Source organism: Schistocerca americana, chromosome 1 (genome assembly GCF_021461395.2).
Source record: "Schistocerca americana isolate TAMUIC-IGC-003095 chromosome 1, iqSchAmer2.1, whole genome shotgun sequence".
Lineage (NCBI taxonomy): Eukaryota > Metazoa > Arthropoda > Insecta > Orthoptera > Acrididae > Schistocerca > Schistocerca americana.
The window spans coordinates 1215196337-1215210163 of record NC_060119.1 but is presented as its reverse complement, the minus strand read 5'-3'; the positions used below and the strand labels follow the sequence as shown (position 1 = coordinate 1215210163).

The 13827-nt window shown below is 40.9% G+C and overlaps 1 protein-coding gene across 1 annotated transcript in view; it reads right to left on the bottom strand.

Moving 5' to 3' along the window:
- The window catches only part of LOC124619895 (angiomotin-like 2a), a 133539-nt gene that overhangs the window by 66948 nt on the left and 52764 nt on the right, over window positions 1-13827 (bottom strand). The window contains exons 8-9 of the mRNA XM_047146531.1: window positions 9182-9327; window positions 5935-6308 (exon numbers count right to left, since the gene is read on the bottom strand). Coding sequence (XP_047002487.1) covers window positions 5935-6308; window positions 9182-9327 — 520 coding nt within the window. The remainder of the gene's footprint in view (window positions 1-5934; window positions 6309-9181; window positions 9328-13827) is intronic.

Here is a 13827-nt window from a genome sequence, read left to right as displayed (position 1 = left end):
ACATATTTATAATTTTCCCAGAATTTACGCTTTATTTGTGGGAAAAAAACTGACGTAAAATGACACTGGCATGATGTTGGCCGTCAAGTAGTGTTTACGAACATTATGTGGTTAACTTTCTTGACACTAGGCTGCTCTACTTAGTGGATTTAAACCAATAAAAGTGTAAAAGTCTGAACAATTCATGCCATATCTCCTGTCGCTGCCAGGCTAAAATCTGCATGGTGGCTGATAGGAACAACTAGGTTCATACGAAAAAAGGTATCATGACTAATCCCACTGACTTCCAAACTGTCTCTACAGTGCACACGCAGTTTTGTGATTGTTGTAATCGTCATCACTCTTCTGTTGAACTATATTTAGTGTGAAACTTCCTGGCAGATTAAAACTGTGTACCGGACTGAGACTCAAACTCGGAGGTTTGGAAGGTAGGAGATGAGGTACTGGCAGAAGTAAAGCTGTGAGGACGGGGCGGGAGTTGTGCTTAGGTAGCTCAGTTGGTAGAGCTACCTAAGCAAAGGTCCTGAGTTCGAGTCTCGGTCCGGCACACAGTTTTAATCTCCCAGGAAGTTTCATATCAGCGCACACTCCGCTGCAGAGTGAAAATCTCGTTTTATATTTAGTGCGTTTCGTCTTTTGGCCGCTTGCAGCAGTAGCTGACACCTTCAATCAGCTCGCGTTGCTCAGATGTTTTTGGTTTAAACACAGCATGAATTACGTATATTCTCATGCTGAGCAAAATGTGTTTCCAGGATTTATTCTCTTTGTTAAGTGCAATATTTACGTATGTATTTTTTGTGACGTTACACAAAAAGAAACCATGTGAGTGATAGTTTGCATGTGTGTGGTTTTCTACACAACTAAGGAAGCACAGTAGCGGATAACGTCAAAAAGATGACTACAGTTCAAGAGACGCAGAACTATACATATGCAAACATCGCACAAAATACTTATGTAAATATTTTCACTTGATATAATGAAAAGATTCTCAAAACACACTGTGCTAAGCATGAAAAATATTTAACTTATGCAGTGTTTCATTATTTAAATAACGAATGACAGCTGCAGGCGTTCCAGAAACATTGATAAAGACGAATGGTAAAACCATTATTAGTTAAGAAACAAGTCCCTGACATGAGTATTTTGATGACTATTATGTGCACATACATAAAAAGAGAAAATGCAAGGGAGTATCCTATACATAATTTTTACAGCTTAAAACGTTATTTACCACATTTCACATTTTCCTGAATTTTACACAATTCTTCTTTTTTTTTTTTTTTTTTTTTTTGGAGTCTCTTGAAAAGTGTAAAAGCAGGGTTTCACTGGACATCTACATGGATACTCTGCATATTACACCCGAGTGCCTGGCAGAGGGTTCATCAGACTACCTTCACAATAATTCTCTATTATTCCACTCTCGAACAGCGTGCAGAAAAAACAAACACCTATATCTTTCTGTGTGAGCTCTGATTTCCGTTATTTTATAATGGTGATCATCTCTCCTTATGAAGGTCGGCACCAACAAAATATTTTTCACTCTGAGGAGAAAGTCGGTGACTGAAATTTCATGAGAAGATTCTGTCACAATTAAAAATGCCTTTGTTTTAATGGTGTCCATACCAAACCCTGTACCATGTCCTTGACACTCTCTCCCCTATTTCATGACAATACAAAACATGCTCATTTTCTTTGAACTTTCTCAATGTACTCCATTAATCCTATCTGATAAGGATCCCAGACCACGCAGCAGTACTTCAAAAGATGACAGACAAATGTAGTGTTGGCAGTCTCTTTAGTAGATCTGTTACATTTTTTAAGTGTTCTGCCAATAAAACACAAAGTGTGGTTTGCCTTCCCCACAACATTTTCTGTGTGTTCTTTCCATTTAAACTGTTCATAACTGTAATTCCTAATTATTTAGTTGAATTTACGGTCTTTAGATTGGGCTGATTCACTGTGTAACCGAAATTTGACGGATTGCCAATTTATGCGTCATTCAGATATCTTTTCTAAATCTGCTTTGCAATTTGTTTTGATCTTCTGATGAGTTTACTACTCGATAAATGACAGCATCATCTGCAAACTACCTAACATGGCTGCTCAGATTGTCTCCTACATCATTTATAGAGAAAAGGAACAACAGAGGGCTTATAACACTATCTTGTGGAACACCAGAAAGCACTTCTGTCTTACCTGGTGACTTTCCATCAATTACTACGAACTGTAACACCTCTGACAGGAAATCACGAATTCAGTAACTTAACTGAGATGATATTCCAGAAGCGTGTAATTTCACTACAAGCCACGTGTGTGATACAGTGTCAAAACCCTTTTGGAAATCTAGGAATATGGAATCACTCTGAAATCCCTTGTCAGTAGCACTCAACACTTTGTGTGAGTAAAGAGCTAGTTGTGTTTTGTAAGACGGATGTTTTCTAAATCTATGCTGACCATGTGTCAATAGACAGTTCTGTTTGAGGTAATTCATAATGTTCAAACACAATATATGTTACAAAATTCTTCTGCATATCGACATTAACAATATGGGCCTGTAATTTGGTGGATTACTCTTACTAGGACCAGAAGACTTGCTTTTATTAAGTGATTTAAGTTGCTTCACTACTCTGATGATATCTACTTCTAAGTTACCCATGTTGGCAGCTGTTCTAGATTCCAATTCTGGAATATTTATTTTATCATCTTTGGTAAAGTATTTTCGAAAGGCTGTGTCTGTAATTCTGCTTTAGCAGCACTGTGGTCAATAGTATTTCCATTGCTATTATGCAGAGAAGGCACTGACTGTGTCTTGCTGCTAGCAGCCTAAATGCTGACAAAAGCCTCCACCAATGTTGTCTTGAACCGTAATGATTACCTGGCAGAAGGTCTCTGCTGGCTGTCAGACACTTCCACCTAGAAAACATGCCACAGTGACCCCAAGTGGAATGATCATCATTTTTTTAATGAACACGATATGAAAATCGTTTTACAAACACTAATGCACTGAATTTAAAATAAAAAAGTTTTTATTTATTTATAAGGTAAGAAACTTGTAATAGAACTAATATAATACTTATTTACAATGAACACATTTCTGCACTGAAATGGTGGAGAAGTTAGATTGTACTTACACATGCGCATTAGCGCGCGCGCACGCACGCACGCACAAATCAGTTGGTTCTACTGAGAAATTCATCAATGGAGTAGAAGGAGTTGCCCACCAATAAATCCTTTAGGCTTCTCTTAAACTGAAATTCGGTGGTTGTTAAGCTTTTTATGGCTGCTGGCAAGTTACAGAAAATGTGTGTTCCTGAATAATGCATACCTTTTTGTACAAAAGTAAGTGACTTTAAATCCTTGTGAAGATTATTTTTAATTCTAATACTGATTCCATGAATTGAGCTGCCGGTTTAAAAAAGTGATATATTTTTAATGACGAATTTCATTGAGGAATAAATATATTGGGAAGCAGTAGTTAGTATCCTTAGTTCCCTAAACAGGCTTCTGCAGGATGTTCTTGAGTTCACACCACATATAACTCTTACTGCACGTTTTTGTGCCCGGAAAACTTTACCTTGGCTTGATGAATTGCCCCAAAAAATAATCCCATATGACATTATGGAATGAAAGTAAGCATAGTATGCCAGCTTTTTCATTTTTATATCCCCTATGTCTGGCAATTCGCATTGCTAATAGAGATGCGGGAAGACATATGGCTGTACTAGGCTTCATGGCATCTCATCCGCCCAGATGCCGCCCACTCCAACCAGTGGCCTTCCCCACGGGCACCACCCAGCGCAGCATAGGTCACCTGGCAGGATGGCCATTGCCGGGAGTTCTGATGCCTAAGGGTGACGGGCATCTACTCCTTGGCATATGTGGGGAGTTAACAGTGCAGGCATCAGCAGAGCGATCCCTGTGTGGTCAGGGGCTAAAACCAACAAGGTACATGGTGGCCCTACCACAACGGTCTGGCTACCATGCTGGGTATCAGGCGCAAACTACTGTGTCCAGACTAAGCGCCTGCAACTGTCGCTTCCCGCGAAGCAGACCGGTACAGCGGGCCCCGGACCGAGTAGGGGTCAGCCTGGCCAGTCGTCCGGGTAACACAGGCGCTTCCCAGAGACCACCAGGAGGCATCCACGGTGCCTCAAGAGGTTGCTACAGCCGCGGACCTCTTTCCTTCCGCTCGACACGTGACTACAAATAGAGCCAGCCATATCCATGTGCCGAGCAGTATTTAGGCTGGCGCAGGAGCCTGGAGAGGCAGTTCACACCGAGCGAGCCCACTGGTGTCATCGTAGCCGCCGCGTCTTCGTCCACCGCCGCCAGCGTACCCGAGCCATCCCTGCAGGGCCTCTACTCGTCCTCGGACTCAGGTGATGGCAACATGGACTCCGTGCCGCTCTTCACGGGACGCCCAGGGCTTGGTTTGGTGAAGTTGTATGGTTACTACAGACAGTTTATGTTTGGAAGAATCTTTGATTTAGTTATTGGTAGGCTTGGAGGATCAGTCCTACCTCACGAATATTGTTTTGTAACTTTTGAAGAAAGACTTTAGTTTAAATAAAACGCTATCACTCACACTCTGAGATTTTCCTATTCGCGGACGGCGGATATATTACAAACGAATTAAGAAGTCCATTATCATCGACAGCGCAGAAAGCGATACTGCACAGAGAATGGAAGAAAATGCACCCAGGAGAGTGACCTTGCCCAACAGCTGAAGACTGAGCAGATGTGCAGATCCACGTCGGCGAAGGATCTACATCTACATCTATATCCATACTCCGCAAGCCACCTGACGGTGTGTGGTGGAGGGATGCCCAGGATGTGAGAGGTCTCAGCGCAGATGGACACTGCGCCATGTAAGGGGCCCTTCCTCAACAGGCTCGCACTTCAGGAAAATTTTGAAAAATGAAGGTCAAACCCAGGGGCCCATCACATACAGGCCGAAACATGAACGACTCCTTTTAGTCGCCTCATAAGAAAGGCAGGAATATCTCGGGCCTGTTCTAACCCCAAGACCTGCAGAGGGGCTTTATTCATAACTGAAGCTATTGTATGATCAATTCACTGTTGCCCTACAATTTCAGAACAATACTGAGAATGTACTGCAAATATAACATTACAATCTTGTTACACCAGAACATGATATTTGGATTTTTGGCGTAAATGTGATGGATAGTAGACTTGTGAAGCAACACTCCCTCACTCTCTCTCTCTCTTTCAACCATCTGATTATTCTTAATGAAATACCCACATTCAATAATCACATTTCCTACTGGCAAGCCCTTCTTCCCACCACCACCACAACCACCACCACCTTGGTGATGTAAGTAGCTGAAGGCTGTGTTCTCAGCAGAACAGAGAGAAATGACACTTAAAGATAACTGCATTGTTTGAGACATACAAGTCTACAGTACATCAAGCTGCTCAAAACTGGAACTGAAGTACGTAAATTAATAGATGAGGAAGGGGGGAAAAAACCCTCCATGATCAGGATCTGAGGACCATGTGATAGTCGACTGATCTGTGTCATCCTCAGTCATCAATCACTGGATGCAGTATGGAGGGACATGGTGTCCACACACAACACTCACGGCCATCATCGACATTCTGACCTTGGAGCTGCAGCCTCTTAACCAGGTAGCTCCTCAACTGGCATCATGAAGCTAAATGCACCTTTGTCCAGTCCTTCTGCCAAGGAAAAATCCCTGGCAGTACAGAAATCGAGCCCATGTCCTCCCACACAATGGTCTGTTGCACTGATCATTTGGTTACAGAGCCAGACAGGTAGGTAGAGTGCAGGGAAATTGTGAAATTAAGAATATGCACAATGTTAGCAATTTGATAGGGAAAAATAACTCTACAGTATTTATTAAAACTACTAATACTTTAGAAAGATGCCTATGTGTTGAATGGTATCCTTACTTGGGAATACTAGCAGCATCTATTGCAGCTTGGCGAAGCGCACTCTCTTCCAGATATCGCTGTTCCCATTTGGCCACTTCACCTTCAAGCCGTACTAATCGATCATCACGCTCTCTCAGTTGTCGTTTTAGTTCAGCAATTACTTCGCTACTCGATGGTGCTCCATTACCGGCAGATTCTCCTGACTTGTTATCAGCTCCATTTCCAGACCCTGCTCCTTCACCACCACCACCACGCTCTGAACGCAACTCTTGCTCCAGCTGCTGCCTCAGTTTTCGTTCAGTCTGCTCTCGACGCTCACTTGCTAACTGAAGTGACGATAGTGCACGCTGCAACTGAGCCACTCGTTCAACATAAACTTGCTTTTTTCGACACTGAAAAAGAACAGAGCTATGTTACGTTCTGATCATCAAATTCCTGTAACCACTTTAAATTAGTGATTATAGGTTGGAAAGTCTTTAATAATGGACAAGTAAAAATAGTAACTAACTGTATAGTTGAGAGCCTGAGTTACTGAAAGGCAAATAAACAAGCCTGAAAATCTTATTAAGCTTTCCGACAATCTTCAGAGCTAGCCGCGCGCGCGTACACGCACACGCGCGAAACTGAGAGGCAGCAAGTGTACATGATAGGAGTGTAGTACTGGCGAGCTGCTCTGGTGCAGATAGGAGTAGTTAAACGTCTTGCACAATGACATGGAGGAGTGGATTGTGTCAGGAAGCCAGAAAAGAGAAAAAAGGGGACTATGGAAAGGAAGGTTTGAGTGCAGGATGAGTGAAGTGGGGGTAATGAGAACAGGGGTAGATGGAGATGTGAGGCAGGAGTTAGTGGAGACTGAGGCAAGGAAGGTTACAGGACTGAAGTGTGTGCTGCAAGGACAAATCCCATCTACATAATTCAGAGAGATACACAGGACAAGTTCTGCAGCAGCCATTGAAGTTGAGCATGTTGTGCTCAGCCATGTGTCCTGCCACTGGCTGGTCAGCTGTGCTCTTGAACGCAGTCGGATGCTGATTATTCATTTGGGTGGAAGACTGGCTAGAGGTCAAGTCCATATAAAATGCTGTGCAGGAATTATAGCAGAGCTGGTATATGACAGTGTTGTGTACTCCTTTAGCTCTGAAGAAATATTCAGAAGTAAGCTCAGCAACATTCTCAGTCTTGTTTATGTGCTTGTTGATGCTAAGCACTGAATTTCTATCTTTGCTACTTCCCTCAATTAATTAAAGTTTAGTTGTTGAAATTTTTACATTGCAATTGTAACTCAGCTGGTGTAATCTGACACTGCAATTTAAGTTTATCCTTATTTTCCTAAATTATTATGTGATTATCAACATAAAGTTGAAGTACTCAGGTTTCCCATTATTAACCACAGAAAAATTTAAACGAGTGTTCCACAATGCTCAGTCATCAGTAGCTGGTTTTTCTTACTGTACACGACGACCTCACATTTCAAATAAACAAGAAGGGGAAGTAACTATATTTCGAGCAACAGCACAGAAAATTGCCTTTATTTAAAAGTTGTTAAAACTGTTCAATATTTGCAGAAAAGCAGAGAGAAAAGGGTCTTGGAGCTTAAGTAAATATGTCATAGGTTCATACATGAAAGATGACAACTAGAGCTCTAAGAATATACATCAAAAGACTGTAATAAGAATGTGCCATACAAATTGTGCTATGTTACTTAGTACGGGGTGAGAATTATTGAATTATGTGAAATAAAATCATTATAACTTCTGAACAGTTCGCATTAGGACATTCAAACTGCACGGTTGGCCGCAGGGCATGGTGCGAATTAGTATGGTATGTATGGTTCGGTTTGGCAACAAAGCTCACTTTCATCTGGAAGGGTTCATCAATAACCAAAATTGGCACATTTAGGGGAATCAGAAGCCGCATTTCACAATCGAGAAGTCTCTTCAGCCATGGCGGGTGACTATGTGGTGAGCAATGTCCAGACACACAATAATCGATGCAATATTCCTTGATGGCATGGCGACTACCAAATGGTACATAAAAGTTTTGGAAGATGATTTCCATCCCCATTATCCAAAGTGACCCTGATTTTGACAAGATATGTTTCATGCAAGACGGTGCTCGCCCCATCGAAGCAGGAGTGTGTTTGATGTCCTGGAGGAGCACTTTGGTGACTGCATTCTGGCTCTGGGGTACCCAGAGAATACAGGAATGGGCCCAGATTGGCCACCATATTCCCTGGTTTTGAACACATGCGACTCCTTTTTGTGGGGATATATATTAAAGACAAGGTGTACAGCAATAACCACAAAAGCACTGCTGAACTAAAAACTGCTATTCCGGAGACCAACAGCATCAACGTTCCAACACTTCAGCGGGTCATGCAGAATTTTGCTATTCGTCTGCACCACATCATTGCCAATGCAGGCATATTGACCATGTCTTTAACCGAAATCTGAATATATGTAGTGACATTTACATGTTGAATTAAGTGTGTGCATGCCATAGTTTGTAGCTATTTTTTACCCCATATAGTTCAGTAACTGCACCCCATAAATTCTGTTACTGAACAAACATCGAGGTACTTGAGAGATAAATTTTCAGAATGTATACAACAAACTTAAGCGGTCAATGATAGGGGTCAGCTACCCACTGTTAACCAATCAACTTTATTATCCACTGATGATATGAATTCGACAATAAAAATTTAAGTACCAGGTGGTTGCAATTAAAGTGCAGCTACTTATAGAGGTCCAGTGTGGGCTGCAATTATCTTATGGTATAAAAACTTGGTAGATATTTTAATGTGTTAATGAGGAATCGATTTACACCAGAAAATCATTAGTTCCAATTTGGGCACCAGGTACCAGGTGCGAATCTGGCACTGTGAATGCAAGAAAGTCGAATAGAAATGTTTCCGTATGTAATGTATTAGGAACGGGATGTGGGCACAAAAGGTCAAGTAAGTGAAAAGGCATAATGCTGATTTTATTATTAATTGCCACTTACGTAATTTGTTCAACACAAGCTCCAGAGAAGTTGACAAGATGCTGTACATCATCAGATTTTCACCTGCTGGCTAAAATTGGTAATTTTTTTCCAGCATCAGTCGGTTCTGCATTAATGCATTAGCACGTCTACAAAGTTTCGCTGCCATACGATAATTACAGCCCACACTGGACCTCTGTGAGTATCTGCACTTTAATGATAACTAACCAGTTACATACACTTTCCTCAACCATTCTTTTATATCATGGAAAAACATACTAACCTCTTCTTCCAATCTCACTACATTTGCCTGTGCATTTGTGAGAGCAGTATCCAGAATATCAATGTGTGTTCTCTGCTCTTGCAACGTAGCTCTCTGAGCAGCTAATTCAATTTCCTGGCGCTCCTTTGCTGCAGCAAGCTCTTTGTCTGGAAGAATGGTCATACAGAACCTAGTAATATAGCATGTAAACAAAAGGAGACCACAAACTATGAAATAACATTCACGAAACGAGTCTTTATCAAATAACATTCAAGAAACGAGTCTTCCAAGAGCAGAGTTATACAAGCTACACTTGAATAACGGAAATTGTTTGATGGAACAATACGTAAAATAAAGGAAAGGCAACCAGTCACCTTCAGCAGATTGGTGTGTGACGCAAACACACACATAGTGGAACATTTTATTCTGTTAAGTGTTTCAATGCACCACACCACCTTTATTTTTTGGGAGCTACAAGTGTGTGTGTGTGTGTGTGTGTGTGTGTGTGTGTGTGTGTGTGTGTGTGTGTGTGTGTGTGTGTTCCCTTACATTATATATTGTTCGATCCAGGAATATCCACAATTGTTTTCTGTTAAAAAGGCTGCCAATAAAAACATGATGCGAGGAAAGGCAATGCGTTCCATCCTGCATGAGTAGTTTGATAAGTATGATAAAAAAGCAAAAGAAAAAGAATGTTAGTTTCATACACAAGTCGTCTTACATCTCGACGGTCTCCTCTGAGGGATACACACTTGATCCAGTGATCCTCTAGCTTTCTCATTACAATGGAAAAATAGATTCTGATAAACTCTGCAAAATACTTATTGAGTGCAATTATTACTCCCTCACTTAATGAGAATTTCTTCCCAGAAAGCCACAAGTTGCAAGTTCGAGAAGTCTGGGGCTAAGTCTGGTGAATAGGGTAGTCAACGAACCAATTCAAGGTCCAATTCAGGCACTTTCACCACTGTTATCGCTGATGTGTGGTCTTTTTTTCAGCCAACACAAGTTTCAAACAATCCGAAAATGAAGCATAATAGTGTCCAAATACAGTTCTGCCACTTTCCAGGTACCGTATTTTACAGACAATTAACACAATTTTTTCTTCAAAAAATTGCCTCCAAAATTCTAGTGCGTTTTATACTTTAAATTAACATAGAAATGTCCAGTATTTGATTTAAAATTCCCGCCAGTCTTAAAAATGGCCACATATTCGATACCGCAGGCAATCTATCTCTATCTATCTGGCAACACTGGATTCAGCTGACAGCAGCAGTGCACCGATGTGATGAACATGAGTTGCGGGGATTTGCAAGCTTGGTAACACTGTTTCCTTCCTCCCCCACCAACACCGAGAACGCCATGTAGCCTATGATGTGTCACTGCAATCTATGGTACCAAAGAACATTAACTGAAAATGATGTGTGTTACCGGTAACAGTACAATATTTTCGTTAGTAGCTAGTTTCGTAATGGTAAAAATAAAAGGCATTCATATGATGTGGGCTACAAATTGAAAGTAGTAGCATATGCAGAAGAACACGGAAACAGAGCAGCTAAGTGGCAATTCAGCCCTCCCCCAACAGATAAAACTATTTGTGATTGGCAGGCTAGTAAAGAAGAACTGAAAAAAATGAACAAGACTTAATGTGCAAATAGATGATTGAATGCAAAATGGCCAAAACAAGAAGTTCACATTTTGAAATGGATTCATGGACAACGTCAAAATGGCACCGGAATTAATACAAACACGATTCAAATACAGGCTTGTAAGCTAGCGCTACAGTGCAACTTAACAGACTTCAAGGATGGAATTGGTTGTGGATGATGCTACAGGTTTATGAAGCGTCATGGACTTAGCATGTGAACCAAAAGCAAACTATCTCAGAAAATGTGACAAGAGCATCAAGAGAAGATAGCATCTTTCCATCACTTTACTATTCAACATCAAATGAAAACCAGTTTGGAACTAAGGCGAACAGCGAATATGGATGAAACTCCTCCGACATTTGATGTGCTAAGTAACAGAACAGTTGCAACAAAAGATGCTAAAACTGTCTATAAAAACAAGTGGACATGAAAAAATGCACTACATTGTTGTCCTTTCATGCTGCGCTAAATTACGGATTAACAGCGTACGCGTGAGAAGGAAAGGGGCTTTATTGAAGAAGAGTTCTTCTCGCGCTCAGTTTAGTAACCATTTGAAAAAATCTGTGAAAGAGAAACTGAGACATGGACATATAGCACTTGCTGTTACTCCGGGAGGACTTACTTCACAATTGCAACCTCTTGATGTCTCGATAAATAATCCATTTAAAGTGTATATGAGAGAGAAATGAAAGGATTGGATGATTGATGAAACTCAGCATGAATTCACGCCAAAGGAAGCTTTAAAACGACCTACAATCAAACAAGCATGTCAGTGGATAAAACAGTCGTGGTACAGATTGAGAGAAAACATTATTGTTAAACCTCTCAAGAAGTGCAGCATGAGTAACACTCTCAATGGCAGTGCAGATCATCTTACATATGAAGAGGACAGCGATGATGACTAACAGGAGGAGGAGAAAGTTCAGTTGACAATTTACAGGGATTTTAAAGGTCAGTTCAGTATTCTATACTCAGAATTTTTTTTTAGTCTGGCCTTGAAATCTAATAATAAAAATTGTAAAAAGTTTTTCTAAAAAACACTGCTTAAAAATTAAGGTGCATCTTACAGCTTGTAGTGTCTTATAGTGTGTAAAATACGATAATCAATGAGGATTATTGCTTGCGACTCCCAAAAATCAGTGCTCTACCAGCTGACAAAACTGTATTTGCCTTCTTGAGTGCACTTTTACCAGCCTTTGTCCATTGTTTTGACTTTGGTGTGTAATGAATGATCTAGGTTTAATCAACAGTCACAAGTCGGCGCAAAAAGTCTTGCAGATTATGATTAAAAATAGCTAGACATTTTGCTGAAATGTGCCAAATACACTTTTGGTCAACAACTGTGGCACCCATCTCACACACAGCTTCAGAGCCAATTCTCTGCACAGGACCCTATGCACTCGCTCAGTTGAGATGTGTGCAATCTCAGCAATCTCGCGAATTTTTATTCGGCGGTCTTGCATAACCATATCATGGATTTTGTCACTGGTTTCCTATGAGGTGACCTCAACTGGACAGCTGGAGCACGCTTTGTCTTTGGTTCTTGTCTGACCGTGTTTAAACTTGTTAATCCAAAAGAAAATCATCTTCAATGATTGTGAAAAGTCCAAGTGCACTTCATCCAATTCTGTCTTTATTTGTACAGCAGATCAACCCTTCAAATGAAACTGCTTAATAACAGCACAAAACCTTGCTTCTCCATTTTCAAATGCAGCAGACATACTCACTAATTCAGATGGCTGCCAACAATAAAACATACGCTGTAAATTGTTGAATTTCTTTATACGATTCTTAAAATAATGAAGCTTAGCAACCATGAGGGTGCAACAAAAATGTTCCATTCTTTCATGGAAATTTACTGATCAAACCATCTTCGTATGTCATAAAGCAAGTAAGTGGATCACTTGGGAATTTAAAATTAGTGAGGTTATTTTTGTATTGTATTCCCCAGCTTTAGATGATAACTCCTGACGTCGATGGAGGTAGTCTGAGTGTTGTGAAAATGGCGTTTCCGACTTTTACACCCAGAAGAAGGCATCTGATTAGCATGAGTATGTACGAAAATAGTGCATGCTGAGGTGGCGCCCTCATCATCCACAGATTAGGTCTGCACTTGCCGTCCAGTGTCGCTTGCTGTGCCATCACTTGCACTTGACCATAAACTATGAGAAGTCGTCCTCTATGCTCTTTATTTATCAAGTTCACACTTCCACACACTGCTAACAAGGGAACCTCCCCATCGCAACCCCCTCAGATTTAGTTATACGTTGGCACAGTGGATAGGCCTTGAAAAACTGAACACAAATCAATCGAGAAAACAGGAAGAAGTTGTGTGGAACTATGAAAAAAATAAGCAAAATATACAAACTGAGTAGTCCATGTGCAAGATAGGCAACATCAAGGTTAGCGTGAGCTCAGGAGCGCCGTGGTCCCGTGGTTAGCGTGAGCAGGTGCGGAACGGGAGGTACTTGGTTCAAGTCTTCCTTCGAGTGAAACGTTTACTTTCTTTATTTTCGCAAAGTTATGATCTGTCCGTTCGTTCATTGATGTCTCTGTTCCCTGTGTTTTGCGACAGCACCACAAAACCGTGCGATTAGTAGACGAAAGGACGTGCCTGGGAACCGAAAACATTTGATCGCAAGGTCATAGGTCAACCGACTCTTCCACAGGAAAACACATCTGATATATTCTATACGACACTGGTGACGGCATGTGCGTCACATGACAGGAATATGTTGTCAACCTACCTAACTTGTGCACTTGGCGAATGGGTAAAAAGACTCTTCTACCTTGCCCGATATAGGTTTTCTTGTGGATGTGATAATCACTCCCAAAAAAGTGATGAAAACATAAGGGTTTGTCACATAAACTGCAACAAATGAACGCAACAGTTTCACAGTCGCACAGTTTTTCCTGTGCTCTGTCAAAACATATGTTTTTAACGTTTTCAAATTTTTCAGTGTGTGGACCGTCAAATCCTGCATATGTCCAAGCAAATCTGAACATGTCCTGGAATTT